The sequence below is a fragment of the Schistocerca serialis genome, chromosome 10, assembly GCF_023864345.2.
Source record: "Schistocerca serialis cubense isolate TAMUIC-IGC-003099 chromosome 10, iqSchSeri2.2, whole genome shotgun sequence".
Lineage (NCBI taxonomy): Eukaryota > Metazoa > Arthropoda > Insecta > Orthoptera > Acrididae > Schistocerca > Schistocerca serialis.
Genome location: NC_064647.1, coordinates 171,388,166 through 171,412,275, shown reverse-complemented (window position 1 = coordinate 171,412,275; position 24,110 = coordinate 171,388,166). Strand labels below are relative to the sequence as shown.

Here is a 24,110-nt window from a genome sequence, read left to right as displayed (position 1 = left end):
GTTCTGTCGCATATGTCCGACAGAACGCCACACTAGCTATACAAATGTGCTCACACGTTTGCCACTGTCAACTAACGAAGCGAAAGCAGACTGCCGAAAGAACATTGCTACTAACTCCGAAAAGTCCTTTTACATGTCAGGAAAATGTTCTCCCACAAATAGTTCCACGCGTAAGCAATTAGAAAAAATGTCACCGGTGGGGTTTGAACGCGGGACCTTTAGAAGAACGACATTACGCTCTACCAACTGACATACGCGAGATCTCCTCAACCATCCCTCACAGCTATGCTTTTCCTGTGCTTCGTAGTTCTGATGTTACTTTTAACTACCGTGTACGCATGTTCTATAGGACGACAGCATACAGCACGAACTAAATCGGCGTTTTTCTTGATACTCTATAGACGTACAACGTTTGGCACCGATCTCAGTTTCTGACATCTGGAGGTTTGGGTGCAAGAAAAGGTAAAGAATACAATGACATAAATCAACTAATTCACGTCGATCTGACTCTGCTAAATTCGAATAATAATAATGATAATAAAGCATAAAAGTTTTTGAACACGAAATATGGAAAAATAAAAACAATTTCTCAGTTTAAATACTTGGGGGAAATAATGCAAGAAAACTGTCTGGAAAAAGCTGCAAACGAAGTTTGCTATCAAAAAATGCCAACTGCATTCAGATTAGCACAAAATATTTATAATAAAAAATCACTTTCTAAATTCAGTAAACTTAGGAATTACAGCGCTGTAATCAAACCTCAGGATCTTTATGGGACAGGAACTTTAATTTTAAATAGAAAGAGGGATATTGAAGAAATTCAAAAGAAAGATAATTAGGGAAATACTAGGACCCAAATTACTAACGGAGAAACTTACAGGCTGAGAAGTAATAAGGAAATAGAAGAGTAGACAGACATACATGGTGACATAAGAAAACGAAGACTTAAAAGTAATGGCCGCATTAAAAGAATGACAGCCACTATGTTGACAAAATAAATAGTGGAATTCTACGAAAACAGAAGCACGGCCAAAAATTGAGTCAGTTAAATGAATCGCTGCGATTAAGGAGGATCTTAAAGTAGTTGATATAACTCAGGCAGAAGTTAGAGATAGAAAAATATTCAGATAAAAGATATATGATTGGGAAGTTGGTCAGAGCGAAATTAGAAAACGGACTGGAACACCGTGGTGTGGTGAAAGAAAGAGACTTCATTCCGAAAGGATGAAACAAATTTGGACAGGAAGGAAGGGCAACCAACAAAAGCGACACTGATTGGTTGCACCTCGCGTGGACCTATTGGGCCCATACCTAAATAATAATAACAATAATAATTGTTTTCATTTTATTTGAGAACGGCTCTTTCTTTAGAAAGGCGCGTCGTGGAATAGAGAGAGAGTCGTGCCGGAAGACATCGGCGGAAAGCGCCTGCAAGAAGTTCCCGCGAAAGCGGCATCGCATTAGCACATAAGGCGAACGCCTTTGTAATGGCCGCGGAAAGAGGGACGTCTAGAGAAGTCGTTACGGACACGGCGGTATTTAGCTGCCCGAGTGGCTGTCATAAGTTTGATGGACTGCCTCTACAGCCAGGAGGCAAGCGGCCGGAGGAAACTGAAAGTGAAACACATCGAGTTTCTTGGCTGCCTTCCGGTTTCGGAGAAAGCGCAGAGAGAAAGCAATGCGTTTTCCCAGCCTGCGTTATTCCGGAAGCAGGCCGTTTGCATATTTTACGGGATTGGTCCACCGCATATCCCTCGCTGGAGGCCATCTCCCAGCTTCCAGGCTTCCTTATTCACTCTCAGCTTTCTCTCGTTCTGAGGAATGGTGTTCTTAGCGACTCCGTTAGTTAAATATCAAACTGATGAAATACTATGAGAACACTGAGATTTGTCTTAAAAGGTCATGGTTCTAAAAACAAATGAGATTTGTTCATATAAGGAGCACGTTTTAAAGCGTATTGAATGCAGCCGAGATCAAAATAAAGTTTGATGCGTTTTCATTGCAATTGTGGCATGCACTTTAACGCCATTGAGTCAGATCGGATCAGTTCGTATTGTTTCCCACAGTAATTTAGTGCCGAAAAACATAAATCGGATCGAATCGTATTATGTACACGACAGCCGACGGCTCAAAAGGTATTATGTTCAGGACATGTTTCCCAGCTTGCAGTTCCCACACATACTGGAATATACGGTAGGAGTACCATGGACATTCCAGCATACAACTCTGATTTAGCATCTTGTGATTACTTTTCGGTTCCAAATAGTGAAGATAAAATGCGTGGAAGCAATTTTTCATCACCAGACGAAGCAGCGGAACATTATAAAAGCCTGTTTTCTGAAGCTGTCTAAGGAAGAGAGAGAGCTTTAAGGATGGTTACATAGAATGCAAAAAAATGTATTTTTGGTAAAGGGGAATATTCTGAAAAACAATAAAATCATTTATTTTTTAAAAAAACTAATTCTCGATTGATTTTCTAAGAAAAATTTTAATGCCGCCCTAGTATTTCCGGGTTATTGACCAAAGCCTGAAGACCACACCGCTTCCACCCACAGTGTTAATGTCGCCATTACGATATCAGTATAAGTAACGGTGAGTAAATCAATGTAGTTTACAAGATTACTGGTGACCGTACGCAGCACATGAAGTGGTTTAATATTTAGAGAAGCGATATGAAATACGGTGAATACGTGGATTCAGTAGTAGGGGATGATTCTGGGAGAGCACAATGCACCTGTACACGAAATCGCATACGGGACGCTAGCACGGCCAATTCTTGAGCATTACTCAACGATCGGAAAGTCATTTATGTATGAAGAAACAAAGAAAAAGAAATTAATGGAGACGAAACACGCCAAGATCAAACTAGCTCCACAGTTTAAATACCTTAGTGAAACCTTCACGAAAATGGAATCGAAACAAAAGCAAACGAAGTTAGATGCCAGAAGGTGGAAAGTGCATACCGATTTACCCAAAATGTCTACAACAAGAAATGTATCTAAGGCGCATGAAATAAAGTTATTATATAACAGTAATTAAACTAGAATGTCTCTATGGATCTATTTTGAACAGTAAAACAGTAACTGAAAACATTGAGCCGAAGGTATGCATAATCATAAGAAACTTACTCGATCCAAAACTTGTAGACTAACAAAAGCGACTCGGAGGCAAACAGAAAATAGAAACAATACCAGTACACAAATGAATTTAGAAAACACAGGTTAAGATTCCATGGAGACATTAACACAGCAAGCCCAGACAGACTTGCAAAAGAAACAGTCGATTTCTGCGGCAACGGGAGTGAAGCCGATACGGACAAGGCGAAATGGATTGGCGATATCAAAACTGATCTTATATTGACAGGAACTGCACCAAAAGACGACCGAGATTGCTTTATCTTTCGGTCCAAAAGTCACAAACGGCACGTTGACCAACAGAGAAAACCAAAGAAGAAAACTGGAACAACACGCTCTGAAGTGAGAGAGCTAGTCCACAGGAAGAGAATGAAAGAAATACAGCCACAAGGGAAGGCGAATGTCCACTTCTAAGTGCTTCCTGTAGTCCTAGTGAGCTTATTCGCAAATAACACAACAGACATCGATCGTATTCAGAGACGCGAAGTTTGGGTCGTGGCAGATCTGTATGTCCCCGTACGAAATGCAACGGAATGGCTGTCAGAAAAAGAACGGCGACTTTGTTGCCAGGCAGTCCTGCCCGATAGTTAGAGAATCATAGTAAAACTGGAGACTCACTATAATAAGGTTACCTCTTTGTCTAGCGTGACAACACACTTACGATGACAGGTGGGGCAGAAGAAAGCGATACAACTTTCAGACAGAAAGCCAATGACATAGTCATCAAACTTTGCAAAAATTATTAACGTATTAATAAGTCAAGAAAAAAATTTGAAGATGCAGCAGTGATTATTATGTCTGCCTTCTACAGATGTGAAAGGTGGTAGGTCGCCCGACATATTCTGCAGATCCCATGGTCACATGGGATTTCACATGAAAATGGGTGGAAAGCTACTGAGAGGAGACTACTCACTTTAAAAATAAATAGGAAAAAATGGAGATAGTCAGGAAGTATGCTTAGGAAGCCAGTTGGTGCTGTTGAGGAGGGATTCCTAGACTGAGAGTGCAACAAATATCAGAAAGGGTGGAAACGTCTGGAAATGCGCTGTTGATGAGGAATGATTGCAGGAGGCGAAATAAATGGCAGAAATGAAAGTCACCGCCAAATCCAGAGTCATCTGGAGATCTCTGTGAATGGCCTATGATCCCCAAAACTGTTAGGAAGTCATGATGATGTAATAATGATGATCATTAGGTGGGGAAATATAATGATTATAATGAGGATGTAATAGTAAGGATGACGATGGTGATGTATTGATGATGATGATAGTAATGTAATGGTAATAGTAATGATGATGATGTAATTCTCGTAATGATGATGTGATGATGATGACGATGTAATAACGACAATAATGATGCAATTTTGGTGCTGTACTATTAATGTGACGATATAATAATGATGATGATGATGATGATGCAGTGAGGATGATGATGTATTGATGGTGATATTTGCAGTCGGCTTGTTGCAAATGATGATGCATTGATAAAAGTCATGATGATGTATTGATGATGATGACGTAATGGTCATGATGATAAAGATATATTGATGATGATCACACTTGCATGCAGCTGGTTCCAAATCGAAAGGCCAGTAATATTTCCCTGTAATAGATGAAATGTACATACTTTGAAGTTACTATATTTTATGTCCAATTTATGTACGTGCATTTTATATCTGAGGTCATTTTTTACTTCTAAGTTTGCGACAGAAGTGTCTTTAAACAACTCAGTTGTTGTGTCACCGGTTCTCGCATTCTATCAGTCAGCAGGCCTGGAGTAAAAAGGGAAACAAGTCAAAGAAGGAGAGAGAAAATAGTTTTAGATGCGAGATTACACTTTGTTCAACTAAAACAGTTCACATGTCTTGTGTCTCAGAACACCAGAATCTGTAGTTCTGAAATGGAGGGTCAGCTGGATGTTGTCTACACTTGTCGCAACAGTGACTTTTGTTGTGTCTGAGATGTTGAGGGCGAATGGCGAATCCGTCTGTGAACAAGAATTCTAACAACACGTCTGAGATTGGCTTTCTCATGGGAAATTCCGTTAGGAAGCTAGCTGCGTTGAAGATTCATTACTGTACGTGCACTATCGGCGAGTGTCTGAAACGGTAGAAATCGAAATACAGTGACAGGTGTAGAGCGCTCTCTGGCTGCTACTATTGTAAGCTTGCAGCCAACACAATGTTAAATGCGACAAACATCCCAATACATAAGATGTTGCAGAACTCTGTTGCATTTAACATTTTAATGCTTTTCATTTCTATTTGTACTGACGTAGGCGCATGAAACATTGAGTCGTCTGCTAGCTAACGTTGGCAGCGACCAGCGATAAGTACCTGTCAATGCCATTCGATTTCTGTCGAGGCAGCCTGATCGTGGTAGAGTCTTCTTAGAGAACAGTAAAAATATTTTAGTGCGTTTGCGTGTCTGCTGGTTCGTGTCGTACAATACGAGCTGCAGACAGCCTTATTTCTCCCAAGGAACAGTTCTGCTGAATGTGATGCAGTGGACGGACTTTCTTGCTTTGAGTAAGGACGGATGGACCTGCTCGTGCTTACTGTACGTGTCACAGTAAATTCTCCTCTTCCCTTGTGCAGGGCATTTCTCAGTTGCGAGCGTTAGAGTCAACGGAACGTCAGTCGCGGTAGAGAGGCTCCAGTTCGCTAGGTTATCAGAACACCACACAGTGTGGCCCATTGGCCAGTCGCCGTTAGCGTCTCTGACACAGGCGGTGGAAGCACTCCGCTGCCTTCTCGATCGCCTCGCGTCACCGCCTTCTCGTGGCCACCTCAGTGCAGCCTCGACAAGTCGCTGGGTGGCGCCATCTACCGCGGTCCCGGCAGAGACGAGCAGGCGAATGCCGAGCAGTCCCCCCTCCTCACGGCCGACATGACGTCGTTCAGGTGGTGCGTCACGGATGCGTCGCCACGGACCCTGTGAACAAACAAAAGACGTTTTTAGAACGTTTTCTGCAAACAGCTCGGCACAGTTTCAATGTACACTAAATTGAATTGAATGAAATTTTATTGTCGTTTAGCTATTACAGCAATCGACAAAGTCAAGTTACATATATACAGCATATACAGGGTGTTACAAAAAGGTACGACCAAACTTTCAGGAAACATTCCTCACACACAAATAAAGAAAATATGTTATGTGGACATGTGTCCGGAAACGCTTAATTTCCATGTTAGAGCTCATTTTAGTTTCGTCAGTATGTACTGTACTTCCTCGATTCACCGCCAGTTGGCCCAATTGAAGGAAGGTAATGTTGACTTCGGTGCTTGTGTTGACATGCGACTCATTGCTCTACAGTACTAGCATCAAGCACATCAGTACGTACCATCAACAGGTTAGTGTTCATCACGAACGTGGTTTTGCTGTCAGTGCAATGTTTACAAATGCGGAGTTGGCAGATGCCCATTTGATGTATGGATTAGCATGGGGCAATAGCCGTGGCGCGGTACGTTTCTATCGAGACAGATTTCCATAACGAAGGTGTCCCGACAGGAAGACGTTCGGCGTCTTAGGGGGCACGGAACATTCCAGCCTATGACTCGCGACAGGGGAAGACCTAGAACGACGAGGAGACCTGCAATGGACGAGGCAATGCTTCGTCCAGTTGACGATAACCCTAATGTCAGCATCAGAGAAGTTGCTGCTGTACAAGGTAACGTTGACCACGTCACTGTATGGAGAGTGCTACGGGAGAACCAGTTGTTCCCATACCATGTACAGAGTGTGCAGGCACTATCAGCAGCTGATTGGCCTCCACAGGTACACTTCTGCGAATGGTTCATCCAACAATGTGTCAATCCTCATTTCAGTGCAAATGTTCTCTTTACGGATGAGGCTTCATTCCAACGTGATCAAATTGTAAATTTGGATTATCAACATGTTGTGCAATCACGTCATCAACACAGATTTTCTGTGAACGTTTGGGCAGACATTGTTGGTGATGTCTTGATTGGGCCCCATGTTCTTCCACCTACGCTCAATGGAGCACGTTATCATGATTTCATACGGGATACTCTACCTGTGCTGCTAGAACATGTGCCTTTACAAGTACGACACAACATGTGGTTCATGCACAATGGAGCTCCTGCACATTTCAGTCGAAGTGTTCGTATTCTTCTCCACAACAGATTCGGTGACCGATGGATTGGTAGAGGCGGACCAATTCCATGGCCTCCACGCTCTCCTGACCTCAACCCTCTTGACTTTCATTTATGGGGGCATTTGAAAGCTCTTGTCTACGCAACCCCGGTACCAAATGTAGAGACTCGTATTGTGGACGGCTGTGATACAATACGCCATTCTCCAGTGCTGCATCAGCGCATCAGGGATTCCATGCGGCGGAGGGTGGATGCATGTATCCTCGCTAACGGAGGACATTTTGAACATTTCCTGTAACAAAGTCTTTGAAGTCACGCTGGTACGATCTGTTGCTGTGTGTTTCCATTCCATGATTAATGTGATTTGAAGAGAAGTAATAAAATGAGCTCTAACATGGAAATTAAGCGTTTCCGGACACGTGTCCACATAACATATTTTCTTTCTTTGTGTGTGAGGAATTTTTCCTGAAAGTTTGGCCGTACCTTTTTATAACTCCCTGTATACAAGTTATACAGCATATGTACATGGGTTGAAGATCAATATGTCACTGCTGGTTTTCCATAAAATACAATATTTAAAATCAAATAATATGAAAAACATTGCACCATAAATTACTCAGTTAAAGAAATTATGCTGTACTCTCCAAACTGGTACCACTATGATATTTTACAGTCATAAAATTCCTGAAGTGAGTAGCAAGGATTTGCAGCTGACCAATTGAATAATTTTCCTTTAAATAAATCAAATGTAGGTTCTATCCATTCTAGTGGCAGTTTGTTAAACATCTTCGTACCCACCACTTCGTAGCTGTTCAGTGACTTGTATAATCTGTAGTAAGGTATGTCAAGATGGCTACTATTTCTGGTTCCATGAGAGTGTACATCTCTTCTAAGCTGGTATTCTGGTAAGTTGCTCTTTATATGCAGTAGGGCAGTGTAAATATACATGTTTATAACAGTTAATATTTTTAAGTTGATAAACAGTGGTTTGCAATTGGCCAGTTTATCATTGTTTGTGATAATTCGAATTACTTTCTTCTGAAGTACCAAAATGTCCTGAAGGGGTGAACTATTGCCCCATATTAAAAGCCCATAAGATATAATGCTTTGAAAAAAAGCAAAGTAGGCCGATCTTACATAGGCTGCAGGTACATGGTTTTTTATTTGTTAAGAAGTGTATTGAATTGCACAATTAATTGATTGCAGAAATCTCTCAGAACAATGTGTGTTGTTAAACTACCGTCAATAGTTTCACATTTTCCTGTGTCAGAGAGGGAGACACCACCATTATGAGTATGCCTGCAACAGACGTGGCGTTCGCCATGCCTAGCTGACGTGACGTCACGAACAAGCGCCGAGGCCTTCCTTCGAGTCGGTGGTTGCCTCTACGCACTAGCCAGACTCCTGTGGCGGTCAACACTTTCTCCTGCTGAACTTGAACGGCACGCGCTTTCTCTGCCGACACGCCTGTGGAATGCGGCGTCTTCGCGCGAAGCAGACCTTCTTTTTGTTTACGTCACTTTCTACCTCTCTGTCTGTCTCACGACCTGCAGGATCCTAGAGTGTAATCTACGCCCACATACACAGGCATGCAAACCGTTTAGAACGAACGTAACTACCGCATGGTCTGTCACTGTCAAGTAACAAAGCTCGAGGAAACTTGGGGCATGCATAAGAAATACTTATATGGATATGGTGTCTGTTCTTTCGAACATACACATACATCATGACCTGCAGCCGTCTAGAACGAAATTAGAATTAAACTAATACCGTCAGCCGCGCACGGGCGTTGATATAGATCAACGGGGGACAGGTGAAAATGTGTGCCCCGACCGGGACTCGAACGTGGGATCTCCTGCTTACACGGCAGACGCTCTATCCAGCTGAGCCAGCGAGGGAACAGAGGATAGTGCGACTGCAGGGAATATCTCGCGCACGCCAACCGCGAGACCCACGTTCTCATCTTGTGTGTCCACACACTACATTCGTATGTCCCACCCCATATCCATATAAGTATACAGGGTGAGTCACCTAACGTTACCAGTGCATATATTTCGTAAACCACATCAAATACTGACGAACCGATTCCACAGACCGAACCTGAGGAGAGGGGCTAGTGTAATTGTTTAATACAAACCATACAAAAATGCACGGAAGTATGTTTTTTAACACAAACCTACGTTTTTTCAATGGAACCACGTTAGTTTTGTTAGCACATCTGAACATATAAACAAATACGTAATCAGTGCCGTTTGTTGTATTGTAAAATGTTAATTACATCCGGAGATATTGTAACCTAAAGTTGACGCTTGAAACTTCCGACGTTCAGTTGCGTGTTGTAGCAAACACGGGCCACGGTCGGCGAGCAGAATCTGCAGGGACATGTTTACGATGACGACTGTGTTTACTAGCGTGGCTGTAGTGCACAGTTGTGGTTTGGTCTAGCTGTCGCAGTGTCCGCATGTGGCGCTTGCTGCTATTGTTATTCTGCATTCGTCTCCGCACGCAAACCAACTGTAGTACACCGTGTTACCAGACGTCTGTGATAGTGTAGTGTTGTAGGAACTGTGACCATGGTGTATTCGAACTCTGAAAAGGCGGAGATGATATCTATGGCGTGTGTCGACGAAATGCAGCTGAAGCCTGCAGGGTGTATGCAGAACGGTACTCGGACAGAGAGCATCCAACGTGCCGCACATTGCAGAACATCTACTGCCAACTGTATGCAACAGGTATGGTCGTAGCACGCAAACGGGTCCGTAACAGGCCCGTCACAGGAGAAGCGGGTGCAGTTGGTGTGTTAGCTGCTGTTGCCAAGAACCCACACATGAGTACACGGGACATTGCGAGAGCCGGTGGACTGAGTCAAAGTAGTGTCATGCGCATACTGCATCGTCACCGCTTTCACCCGTTTCATGTGTCGCTACATTAGCAATTACATGGCGATGACCTTAATCATCGAGTGCAATTCTGTCAATGGACATTAACAGAGAATGCGTTGCAGTTCTACCTGTTTACCGATGAAGCGGGTTTCACAAACCACGGGGCAGTGAATCTACGGAACATGCATTACTGGTCCGTGGACAATCCTCGCTGGCTCAGACAGGTAGAGCGACAGCGACCGTGGACTGTAAATGTATGGTGCGGAATCGTTGGCGACCACCTCATTGGTCCTCACTTCATTGCAGGAGCCCAAACAGCTGCAACATACATCGCGTTTCTACAGAATGATCTGCCAACGTTGCTCGAAAATGTCCTAATGGAAACGCGTCGACGTATGTGGTATCAGCATGATGGTGCACCTGCACATTCCGCAATTAACACTAGGCTGACCCTTGACAGGATGTTCAACGGGCGTTTCATAGGACGTGGGGGACGCATAAATTGGCCAGCCCGTTCTCCTGATCTTACACCTCTGGACTTCTTTCTGTGGGGTACATTAAAGGAGAATGTGTGCCGTGATGTGCCTACAACCCCAGAGGACATGAAACAACGTATTGTGGCAGCCTGCGGCGACATTACACCAGATGTACTGCGCGTGTACGACATTCATTACGCCAGAGATTGCAATTGTGTGCAGCAAATGATGGCCACCACATTGAACATCTATTGGCCTGACATGTCGGGACACACTCTATTCCACTCCGTAATTGAAAACGGAAACCACGTGTGTACGTACACCTCACCCCTCATGGTAATGTACATGTGCGTCAGTGAAAAAGACCAATAAAAAGGTGTTAGCATGTGGACGTAATGTGCTGTTCCAGTCTCTTCTGTACCTAAGGTCCATCACCGTTCCCTTTGGATCCCTACGTAATTCGGTGCTCTCCGATACACACGATCGAACAGCGGAGGAGTGGTACTCAAGCGTCAACTTTAGGTTACAATATCTCCGGATGTAATTAACATTTTACAATACAACAAACGGCACTGATTACGTATTTGTTTATATGTTCAGATGAGCTAACAAAACTAACGGGGTTCCATTTTAAAAAACCTAGGTTTGTGTTAAAAAACATACTTCCGTGCATTTTTTTATGGTTTGTATTAGCCAATTACACTAGCCCCTCTCCTCACGTTCGGTCTGTGGAATCGATTTGTCAATATTTGATGTGGTTTACGAAATATATCCAGCGGTAATGTTAGGTGACTCACCCTGTATAGTTCTGGCAACACCGGGCAATGACCTTCTTCTCTGCGGGACTTGGTAAGAATGTCTTCCACGAGTAACGAGTGTGTTGGGGTGGGACACTACGAATGTCGTGTGGGGACATACAATGTGAGAAGTAAGCAGGAGATCCAGTGTTCGAGTGCCGGTCGGGGCACACATTTTCTCCCGTCCCTGTTGATATATATCAACGCCCGTGAGCAGCTGACGGTATTAATTTAATTCTAATTTCATACATAAGAAAAGCTAGCTGAGAGAAATACGGAATGAGACGAACAGAAATGAGACTATCATGTTGATGTTGAAGCTTTCTTGTCTGTGTTTGCTTTAACAACAACATAGGTTTTTGAGTGGGGTCCGCCTTTAGTAAAACAGGATTTTGTTTTTTTGTCCCAGACATGTTTCACTGCAGTTGCAGCAGCATCAGTGCTTTTTTTATTGTTATGGCTGTTAAACATAAGGAACGTTCTTTACTGTTTAAATACATACAAACATTAGTTTCTAAATCCTAATTACAGGTTTTTGAGGAGCGCACACACACACACACACACACACACACACACACACACACACACACACAACATATGGTTCAAATGGCTCTGAGCGCTATGGGACTTAACATCTGAGGTCATCAGTCCCCTATAACTTAGAATTACTAAAACCTAACTAACCTAGGGACATCACACACATCGATGCCTGAGGCAGGATTCGAACCTGGGATCTTAGATGTCGCGCGGTTCCGGACTGAACCGCCTAGAACCGCTCAACCACCGCGGCCAGCCCTCTCCGACCATTGATGTGGGATGACGCAGAATGCTACAGCTAGTCCAGTATTCGTTCTCCGATGGCAGAAGCAGTTGTGAGGTGATTATGATGTGCCTGGTGCACATTAGGGCAATCCTCCCTTGTAGCGGCCAGAAGTGGTCGAAGAGTACCTTGTCGACGAGAATGTCTTCCCGCACGCCCCTACTTAGTCCAACATCGGGCATCTGTCACACCTGAATGCCCCACAAATCTACATATTGCACAATTCGACCAGCTCGTGAAATGGACCTACAATGGGGCTCCTTTGAAACTCCGTCATGTGCTAATAACGATATCTCACACAAGTACTCGATATTTCCTGTCCTGGCGTGCTTCACGCTATTTACACTTATCAGCCAAAACATTACAACTACCTAATAGCCGGTAAGTCCACCTTTGTCACAGATAACAGTGGCAACGCATCGTTGCATGGGAGCAATGAGGCCTTGGTAAATCATTGGAGGGAAGTAGAACCATATCTGCACACACAAGTCACCTATTGCCCTAAATTCCGTGGAGGAGGGTGATGAGCTCTGATGCCACATTCAATCACATCCCAGATCTGTCGGCTGGGGTTTAGATCTGGCGAGTTGGGGAGCCAGCATATCAATTACAAATCGCCGCTGTGTTCCTCGTACCAATCCATCACACTCCTGGACTTGTGACACAGTGCATTATCCTGCTGAAAAACGCCACTGCCGTCAGGAAACGTGATCGTCATGAAGGGGTGTACGTGTTCTGAAATTAGTGTACGATACTCGATAACCATCATGGACCCTTGCATTAGTTCCACTGTACACGTGGATGCCCACGTGAATGTTTCCCAGAGCATAATGGAGCCGCCACCAGCTTGTTTCTCTACCGCAGTACAGGCGCAGGGAGCTGTTCGCCTGGAAGATGACGGATTCGTGCCCGACCATCGGCACGATCAAGAAGGTATCGGGATTCATCACACCAAGCAACGCTCTGCCACTGAGCCAACCTCCATTTCCGATGGTCAGATGCCCGTTTCAGTCGTATTTGCTGATGTAGTGGTGTTAAAGCTGTCAACGGCCTTGCCGCAGTGGTAACGCCAGTTCTCATTGGATCACTGTGTTAAGTGCTGTCGGGCTATGCTAGCACTGGTCCGACATGTGTCCCATCGGGGATGGACGTGGCAGTCTTGCTGGTAACAGGAGTACCTCAACATGGCGCAGACAGTTCATACAGACGTGTACCGTGAGTGGGCGAGCATTGTCCTGTTGGAAAATGGTACCACGATAGCGTCACATGATAGGTAACTGTTGTGTACATAGTTCCGCGTAATTAGCGCGTACACAACTTTCCCACTACAGCGCGCGCCGCTAAGCACAACAGCGCAGGCGCAGCGCTCGTCCGTCTCCGCACTACGAGATGGCGCTGTCTTAGAGACGGACCAAATTCTGCTTCCGCCGATCCGCGTATTAATATGTAACGCAGCCAATGAGATTGCTGCTAATGTAGAACCTTTTCTCCTCGCGGATCACACTCGCGCAGTGATACCTGAACGCTCGAGGTATTATAAAGAGTGTACAGACCTCCGATTAGGCAGTCTGCCTTAGTCTGCATTAGTCTGCAGTTAAGTTTCAGTCTGCGCCTAATAAGATTATCCTATTCCTGCTCATAGCCATGAAGAGAAATGTATAGACACTTTAGTCAAGTATCAGAGATATGTGAGAATAAGAACAACGTACCAAGACCAAAGGAACTTCAGATTATCAATTGTAAATAGCATCCAGAACCAAGTTAAGTTATTTTTATGCTTGTTATTATTTTAATAAATGTGTGTGAAAGTTAATCAAGTTCTGTTTGAAGTTGGTCACCGTCAATCTGCTACTCTAAGCGTGCAAGTGGCATTTCTATCGTCTGACCTAACGGCAGAAGATAAACATGCCACGATAAGACCACGAGACATATTGCTGACACTCGCCTACTTCGTTAGAGCGACAAGTCAAATAATCTGATGGTGTGTGTACCGAAGGTCTTTCAGTACGCACACCACAGTAACACATGAGGACTCAGTATGTTCTTGAGGTAGTATAGGGCCGCCAGTCATTACCTGATGGTTCGTCACACCCTGATGCAATCAATTGATCCACACGCCTCTCCAAAACAGTAGACCAGTGAAACCTCTGCCAAGGCTGTTGATGATGGACATGCAGGGTAGTGCAGAACCACATTCATTGCTCAAAACAATGCGTAGCCCTTCATCAGGTCTGCCGAGCACTGTTGGCAAGCAGGGTGCAGTCAGCCCTTGTGAGGCAAACTGAGGAGCTAGCTACTTGATTGAGAAGTAGCGGCTCCGGTTTTGGAAACTGACATACGGCTGGGAGAGCGGAGTGCTGGCCACATGCCCCTCCATATCCGCATCCAGTGACGCCTGTGAGGATTACATGGCGGCCGGTCGGTACCTTTGGGCCTTCATGGCCTGTTCGGGAGGAAGTTTCAGTTTTTAGTGGTGTTAACGTTCGCTGACGGATGGTTCATCGGCAGTGTAGGTCCATCGTTAGGAGCTTTCGGTACACTGTGTGTTCAGACACCCTTGCACTCTTCCCAGCATGTTAATTCCGTCACAGTTCGCCGCCTGTCCTGTTTTACCAGTGTGCCCAGCCTACAATGGCCGACATCTGTAATGATTGGTGACCGCCCAATCGCACGACGTATGGACGTGGTTTCACCTTCGTTTGGCCAAGTGTAGAAGACACTCACCACAGCACTCCTGAAACACGCGACAAGTCGTGTACGAGGGCAGTTCAATAAGTAATGCAACACATTTTTTTCTGAAACAGGGGTTGTTTTATTCAGCATTGAAATACACCAGGTTATTCCCCAATCTTTTAGCTACACAACACTATTTTTCAACGTAATCTCCATTCAATGCTACGGCCTTACGCCACCTTGAAATGAGGGCCTGTATGCCCGCACGGTACCATTCCACTGTTCGATGTCGGAGCCAACGTCGTACTGCATCAATAACTTCTTCATCATCCGCGTAGTGCCTCCCACGGATTGCGTCCTTCATTGGGCCAAACATATGGAAATCCGACGGTGCGAGATCGGGGCTGTAGGGTGCATGAGGAAGAACAGTCCACTGAAGTTTTGTGAGCTCCTCTCGGGTGCGAAGACTTGTGTGAGGCCTTGCGTTGTCACGAAGAAGGAGAAGTTCGTTCAGATTTTTGTGCCTACGAACACGCTGAAGTCGTCTCTTCAATTTCTGAAGAGTAGCACAATACACTTCAGAGTTGATCGTTTGACCATGGGGAAGGATATCGAACAGAATAACCCCTTCAGCGTCGCAGAAGACTGTAACCATGACTTTACCGGCTGAGGGTATGGCTTTAAACTTTTTCTTGGTAGGGGAGTGGGTGTGGCGCCACTCCATTGATTGCCGTTTTGTTTCAGGTTCGAAGTGATGAACCAATGTTTCATCGCCTGTAACAATCTTTGACAAGAAATTGTCACCCTCAGCCACATGACGAGCAAGCAATTCCGCACAGATGGTTCTCCTTTGCTCTTTATGGTGTTCGGTTATACAATGAGGGACACAGCGGGAACAAACCTTTGAATATCCCAACTGGTGAACAATTGTGACAGCACTACCAACAGAGATGTCAAGTTGAGCACTGAGTTGTTTGATGGTGATCCGTCGATCATCTCGAACGAGTGTGTTCGCACGCTCCGCCATTGCAGGAGTCACAGCTGTGCACGGCCGGCCCGCACGCGGGAGATCAGACAGTCTCGCTTGACCTTGCGGCGATGATGACACACGCTTTGCCCAACGACTCACCGTGCTTTTGTCCACTGCCAGATCACCGTAGACATTCTGCAAGCGCCTATGAATATCTGAGATGCCCTGGTTTTCCGCCAAAAGAAACTCGATCACTTCCCGTTGTTTGCAACGCACATCCGTTACAGAAGCCATTTTAACAGCTCCGTACAGCGCTGCCACCTGTCGGAAGTCCATGAAACTATACGAGACGAAGCGGGAATGTTTGAAAATATTCCACAAGATATTTCCGGTTTTTTCAACCAAAATTGGCCGAGAAAAAAAATGTGTTGCATTACTTATTGAACTGCCCTCGTAGATCTCGATAAGCTCCTGCCGAGCCTCCCAGTCCATCACAGTCTGCCCTCGGCGAAACTCAGCGAGATCGCCTGCCTCATCCATCCCACACATGGACAGCACGCTCACTGATACTACATGCACCGTGTGTGCGTGCCTGACTAGCAGTCGTTCCTCGCCAGGTGATGTTGCTGTCATTATTTATACTGACTAGGAGACAGCACGACCATTGCCTTTTTAATCAGAATAACAAAGTCTATTGAAAAACATTCAATTTCTGTACATACAATAATTATAAACAAGAACTGCAGTGGTAAATATCGTAAAAACAAACAAAGCACTAATTTTTGCGACATCTTGCGCAACATATAAAAGCAGATTTTTTACAATCACAGGGCGTTTGCAATAAATCTGTACAAAAATATGCTCCATTAACATATACGAAAATGTTTTGGGTTTCTGATAATTCTGAGGCAAACCAGGCATATTGAATCATGTCTCTGAATATTGCTGACGATAATTGATGGTGAATTATAGAATGAATTTTTATACAATGTTCCCGGGAATTAATTTCACGATTCTCCTGTAACAATGCGCTGCAATTTTGCAAGCAAGAGAAGAAAAAAAATAAAGTGCCAGAGGAGGAATCGAACCCGAGACCTTTCGCGTAAGGTTCCGAGCGCTAACCATGTATTTTTTTTTAAAAACAAGATTTTTTTTTTAATCTCATTTTGTTCGTTTTCGTTCGTTGTACCTGCCCTGGGTGGACGTCGAAAGACACACGTTTCAGTTCGTTGTTGATCCAATAACTTAGCTTTTTTATTTTTTTACAGAGGGCATCTATCCCTCTGACCGAACACGCTGAGCTACCGTGCCGGCATCTAGGCAAGACGGCGACTCGGCAGTGTACTAACATTTTATACTCATAAGGCACCTAAAAGCTTTGGATCGATTTTTCCCGGGATTTTCCGGGTAGTGCGTCCTAATATTTTAACGACGTGAGGTGTTAGGGGACCTCTTTCACCACACAAAATTTCGGACAAATCCCCGACCGCACGATCGTGCTGTCTCCTTGTGAGAGTGTGTGGGTGGTCATAGTCATCTCGCTGATCAGTTCGCTTAGCCTGCCACGCTTGGTATCAACGCTAAACACAAATAACGCTAATGCACTCTGGTGTCCGTTGTATGTGTCACAGAATTACGCCTCTAATCACTAACACATCCGATCGTAGATGTACGTGTGGGGAGATGCATTAACGTCTGACCATGTCTTCTGGGTGCTTCACTTGTTTTCTCAGGCAGTGTAAATGGCTTGATGTTATATTGGATCTATGAAATATATTTGCAGATGCCAATGTGGACAACCATCACCTGTATAATGGAATGACGACGATGGAAAGTTTTGCCGGACCGGGACTCTAACCCGGATTTCACGCTTATCTTTTATTTGAAAGTTTTTAGAAGATTGCACAACAGGCTTGGTGAAAAAAGACCCGATCTGTGGCAGACAGGAGACTGGTTCTTCCACGACGATAATGCACCTCCACACACCGCCATCTCTGTTAGACAGTTTTTGGCTAAAAATGGCATGGTTCCGTTGCTCCACGCACCTTATTCGAGAAACATGGCTGCCAGTGAGAGATTTTCTTATTTCCACACACGAAGAGGGATTGAAAGGACGCCAATCTTACGCCAGAGGTCTGGTGTTCGATTCCTCCTCAGGCACTTTTTTTTCTTCTGTTTCATTTTCTTTGGTTATTCCACCAATTATTCAGAAAGTTTCCCAAACCTACATTATCTTTAACAAATTAGTTTCATTATTGAATAAAAATTATTTTCTTTTTGTCCAACAACACAATTCATGGGGATGGGTTTTCCATTTTTCACTGTAAAGTATACGAGGAGAAACATTGCCTTTTTGATCAAAATAACAAAGTCTATTGAAAAACATACAATTTTTATACATATAATAATTATAAACAAGAACCGCAGTGGTAAATATCGTAAAAACAAACAAAGCAATAATTTTTGCGACATCTTGCGCAACATATAAAAGCGGATTTTTTACAATCACAAAGCGTTTGCAATAAATCTGTACAAAAACTGCCCTATTAACATTTACGAAAATGTTTCGAGTTTCTGACAATTTTGAGGCAAACCATGCATATTGAATAATGTCTCGGAATATTGGTGACGATAACTGATGGTGAATTATAGAATGAATTTTTGTGCAATCTTCCCGGGAATTAATTTCACGATTCTCCTGTAAAAATGCGCTGCAATTTTGCAAGCAACAGAAGAAAAAAAAAGTGCCAGAGGAGGAATCGAACCCGAGACGTCTGGCGTAAGAGTCCGAGCGCTAACCATGTAGGCCAGACGGCCGCTCGGCAATGTACTAACATTTTATACTCATAAGGCACCTAAGAATGGATCGATTTTTCTCGGGATTTTCCGAGTAGTGCGTCCTAATATTTTAACCACGTGAAGTGTTAGGGGACCTCTTTCACCACATAAAATTTCGGACAAATCCCCGACCCCACGATCGTGCTGTCTCCTTGTGAGAGTGTGTGGGTGGTCATAGTGATCTCGTTGATCAGTTTGCTTAGCCTACCACGCTTGGTATGAATGCTAAGCATAAATAACGCTGATGCACTCTGCTGACCGTTGTATGTGTCACAGAATTGCAGCTCTAATCATTGACACATCCGATCGTGGATGTACGTGTGCGGAGATGCATTAACGTCTGACCCTGTCTTCTGGGTGCTTCATTTTTTGTTAGGCAGTGTAAATGGCTTGATGTTATACCGAATCCATGAAATATATTTGCAGATGCGAATATGGACAACCGTCAGCTGTATAATGGACTGACAACGATGAAAATTTTTGCCGGACCAGGACTCGAACCCAGATTTCACGCTTATCTTTTATTTGAAAGTTTTAAGAAGATTGCACAAGTCGGAGGCGGTGGTGTTGTAGTGTGGCCGTGTTTTTCCTAGAGTGGGCTTGCACCGCTTGTTGTTTTGCGTGGCACTATCACAGCACAGGCCTACATTGATGTTTTAAGCTCCTTCTTGTCCTTCTTGCTTCCCACTGTTTAGTTCGGGGATGACGATTGCATCTTTCAACACGATCGACCACCTGTTAGCAATGCACGGCCTGTGGCGGAGTGGTTACACGGCAATAACACACCTGTAGTGGACTGACCTGCACAGAGTTCTGACCTGAATTCTATAGAACACCTATGGTATGTTTTGGAACGCCGACTTCATGGCATGCCTCACCGACCGACGTTGATACCTCTCCTCAGAGCAGCACTCTGTGAAGAATGGGCTGCCATTCCCCAAGAAACCTTCCAGCACCTGACTGAACGTGTGCTTGCGAGAGTGGAAGCTGTCATCAAGGTTAAGGGTGGGCCAAAACCATATTGGATTTCAGCATTACTGATGGAGGACGCCACAAACATGAAACTCATTTTCAGGCAGGTATCCGGATAATTTTGATCAAATAGTGAATATACTGTGGAAAAGGTAATGTAGATATTATGAGGGGCGGACGCGTCTGTATAATAGGAGCTGGGGACTAGTAGTCGTCAGTACAGAAGCAGTAACAACAGAATGGGTCTTGTGCGTTCCTTCGATCGTGGTCTCGTCGCTGCATGCCATCTGAGTAACAGACCAATCAGGGACATTTCAAAGCTTCTAAAGCTGCCCAAGTCGACAGTTGGTAATGTGAATGTGAAGTGGAAACGCGAAGGAACTAGAGCGGCTAAACAGAGACCAGGCACCTCGTGAACTGACAAACGGGGTCTCCCCAGCATAGCAGAACGTGGTTCTAAAAAATCGCATTAAATCAACTAAAGAAATCACTTGCGAGTTGCAAAGGGCTACCAGGAGCCGTGCTAAAGCAATGACTGTACATAGGCCGCTAAAAAGAATATGGTACATGGGTCGAGCAATGCTTCAGGTGGTGTAAAGAGAGATGCTGCTGGACCGTGGATGATTAAAAACGGCTGATTTTGGAATGATGAATCACGTTGTACCCTGTGACAGCCGGATGGGAGGGTTTGGATGTCTCGAATACCTGGAGAATGCTACGCACCATCATATGTAGAGACTACAGTGATTTACAGAGCATATAGTGCTATGCTATGGGTGTGTTTTTCGTGGCTGGGGTGTACTCCTCTTGTAGAACTTAAGGAAACGCTTACTGAGGAAGAATATGAATACTTTTAGAGCATTGCGTACGTACTGTGCACAGTAGACCAACAGTTTGGAAAGTCATCGTACAGCACAACAATATAGTCTGTCATACAGCAGCATATGTAAGGCAATCGACTGTGGACAGTAAGATTCCTAGAATGGACTGACCTGCCAGAGTCCAGACCTGAACCCAATGGACGACGTTCGCAATGGATCAGAAAGTCCAGTTCGCTGTAGACCCAAGCGTCCAAATTCGCTGTCTTCTGTTACAGTAATTTCGTGTCGCTAAATGGCCTGGTGCACATCTTTCAGTTTCATGCCACTTTGGCCTATCCCAGTTATCAAGTGGGGGAAATTGGACCTTCAGCTGCAGCCCGTGTTGCTTCTGGTGACTGCTCACGTCGTTGGGGCTAGGTTAAGAAGAAGAATGAAAAAATGCGTGATGCGATCGAGATTCTATCCCGCGACCTCTTGGTTTCCAGCCATATGCTTTACTTTCTTTTCTTTGGGAACAGGGTATGGGCGTACTTAACACCTCCATCTGTAAACAAGGGAAACCGAAAGTAAGCTAAAATGTATGATGCTGTAGACAAAGAGAGGACAAGGTAAGAAGGGGTGGGGACATGGCAAGACTTACAGGCATCCTCCTGCTTGGCAGATGGACCATGGCAGCAGAGTGGGCATTCACGTATCGTACAGCCGCTACGGCGCCTTCCAAGACCATCAGCGGCGTACGTCGGCCCCACATAATGCCATCCCAAAACAGCAGGGAACCTCCACCTTGCTGCATTCACTGGACGGTGTGTCTAAGGCTTTCAGCCTGACAGGATTGCCTCCAAACACGTCTCCGACGGTTGTCTGATTGAAGGCATATGCGACACTCATCGTTGAAGAGAACGTGATGCCAATCCTGAGCGGTCCATTCGGCATGTTGTTGGGCCCATCTGTGCCGCGCTGCATGGTGTCGTGGTTGCAAAGATGGACCTCGCCATAGACGTCGGGAGTCAGGTGCGCATCAGGCAGCCTATTGCGCACAGTTTGATTCGTAACAAGACGTCCAGTGGCTGTACGAAAAGAATTGTTCAACATAGTGGCGTTGCTGTCAGGGTTCCACAGAGACATAATCTGTAGGTAGCGGTCATCCACTTCAGTAGTAGCCCTTGGGCGGCCTGAGCGAGGCATGTCATCGACAGTTCCTGTCTCTCTGTATCTCCTCCATTTCCGAAGAAAATTACTTTGCTTCATTCAGAGACGCCTGGTCACTTCCCTTGTTGAGAGCTCTTCCTGGCACTAAGTAACAATGCGGATGCGATCGAACCGCGCCATTGACCATCTAGGCATTATAGAACTACAGACAACACGAGCCGTGTACCTCCTTCCTGGTAGAATGACTGGAACTGATCGGCTGTCGGATCCCCTCCGTCTAATAGGCGCTGCTCATGCATGGTTGTTTACATCTTTGGGCGGGTTTAGTGACATGGGAAACGGGGTGACGCAAAACGTTTTTTTAATGTGTGTAATAAAACTCATTAATACGAGTTGTTTAATTCTTTATCTACCACACCGAGTATGCAGGATTCCTAAACACAACAATTTCCGACAGGGAGTTTGATATCAGCGCACACTGCGATGCAGGGTGAAAATTTCATTCTGGAAACATCCCCCAGCCTGTGGCTAAGCCATGTCTCCGCAGTATCCTTTCTTTCAGGAGTGCTAGTTCTGCAAGTTTCGCAGGAGAGCTTCAGCGAAGTTTGGAAGGTAGGAGACGAGGTACTGGCTATTCACAATATACGTAAATGATCTTGCGGATAACATCGGAAGTTCACTGAGGCTTTTTGCGGATGATGCTGTGGTATATCGAGGGGTTCAAACAATGGAAAATTGTACTGAAGTGCAAGAGGATCTGCAACGAATTGACGCATGGTGCAGGCAATGGCAATTGAATCTCAATGTAGACAAGTATAATGTGCTGCGAATACATAGAAAGAAAGATCCTGTATCATTTAGCTACAATATAGCAGGTCAGCAACTGGAAGCAGTTAATTCCGTAAATTATCTGGAAGTACGCATTAGGAGTGATATAAAATGGAATGATCATATAAAGTTGATCGTCGGTAAAGCAGATGCCAGACTGAGATTCATTGGAAGAATCCTAAGGATATGCAATCCGAAAACAAAGGAAGCAGGTTACTGTACGCTTGTTCGCCCACTGCTTGAATACTGCTCAGCAGTGTGGGATCCGTACCAGATCAGGTTGATAGAAGAGATAGAGAAGATCCAACGGAGAGCAGCGCGCTTCGTTACAGGATCATTTAGTAATCGCGAAAGTGTTACCGAGGTGATAGATAAACTCCAGTGGAAGACTGTGCAAGAGAGACGCTCAGTAACTCGGTACAGGCTTTTGTTGAAGTTTCGAGAACATACCTTCACGGAGGAGTCAAGCAGTATATTGCTCCCTCCTACGTATATCTCGCGAAGAGACCACGACGATAAAATCAGAGAGATTAAATGGTTCAAATGGCTCTGAGCACTATGGGACTCAACTGCTGAGGTCATCAGTCCCCTAGAACTTAGAACGACTTAAACCTAACTAACCTGAGGACATCACACAGATCCATGTCCGAGGCAGGATTCGAACCTGCGACCGTAGCGGTAGCGCGGTTCCAGACTGTAGCGCCTAGAACCGCTCGGCCACTCCGGCCGGCCAGAGAGATTAGAGCCCACACAGAGGCATGGCGACAATCTTTCTTTCACGAACAACACGAGACTGGAATAGAAGGGAGAACCGATAGAGGTACTCAAAGTACCCTCCGCCACACACCGTCAGGTGGCTTGCGGAGTATGGATGTAGATGTAGAAGTAGAACTGTGACGACGGGTCGTGAGTCTTGCTTCGGTAGCTCGGTTTATACAGCCCTTGTCTTCGAAAGACAACGGTCGCGAGTTCGAGTCTCGATCCGGCACACAGATTTAACCTGCCAGGAAGTTTCACCTCATTGAAAGTGTCCCCGGCAGAGTGAAAGACGTCGTAAAGGCAAAGGCAGAATGCTACGTGCCGTCATGTGTAGCGACTACTGTGATGTACAGAGGATATGGTGCCATGGATGGAGGTGTTTTTCGTGACTGGGGTGTACTTCCCTTGTAGAACTTAGGGAACCCTTACTGAGGAAGAATATGGATACTTTTTTAGAGCATTGCGTACTGTGCACAGTACACCAACAGTTTGGGAACAGTCATCGTACAGCACATCATTATAGCCAGTCATAAAGCAGCATGTGTAAGGCAATGGATTGTGGACAGTAACATTCCGGGAATGGACTGACCTGCTCAGAGTCCAGATCTGAACCCAATGGAAGACGTTCGCAATGGGTCAGAAAGTCCAGTTCGCTGTAGACCCAAGCGTCCAAATTCGCTGTCCACTTTTACAGTAATTTCGTGTCGCTAAATGGCCTGGTGCAAGTCTTCCAGTTGCATGCCACTTTGGCCTATCCCAGTTATCAAGTGGGGGAAATTGGACCTTCAGCTGCAGCACGTGTTGCTTCTGGCGACTGCTCACGTCTTTGAGGCTAGGTTAAGAAGAAGACTGAAAAAATGCGTGGTGCCATCGAGAT

General features: G+C 44.9%; 1 protein-coding gene across 1 annotated transcript in view; it reads right to left on the bottom strand.

Moving 5' to 3' along the window:
• Positions 1–5,675: 5,675 nt before the first annotated feature.
• The window catches only part of LOC126424639 (uncharacterized), a gene marked incomplete at its 5' end in the record, with an annotated part of 146,099 nt that continues 127,664 nt past the window's right edge, over positions 5,676–24,110 (bottom strand). The window contains one exon of the mRNA XM_050087372.1: positions 5,676–6,067. Within this exon, the coding sequence (XP_049943329.1) occupies positions 5,959–6,067 (109 nt within the window). The remainder of the gene's footprint in view (positions 6,068–24,110) is intronic.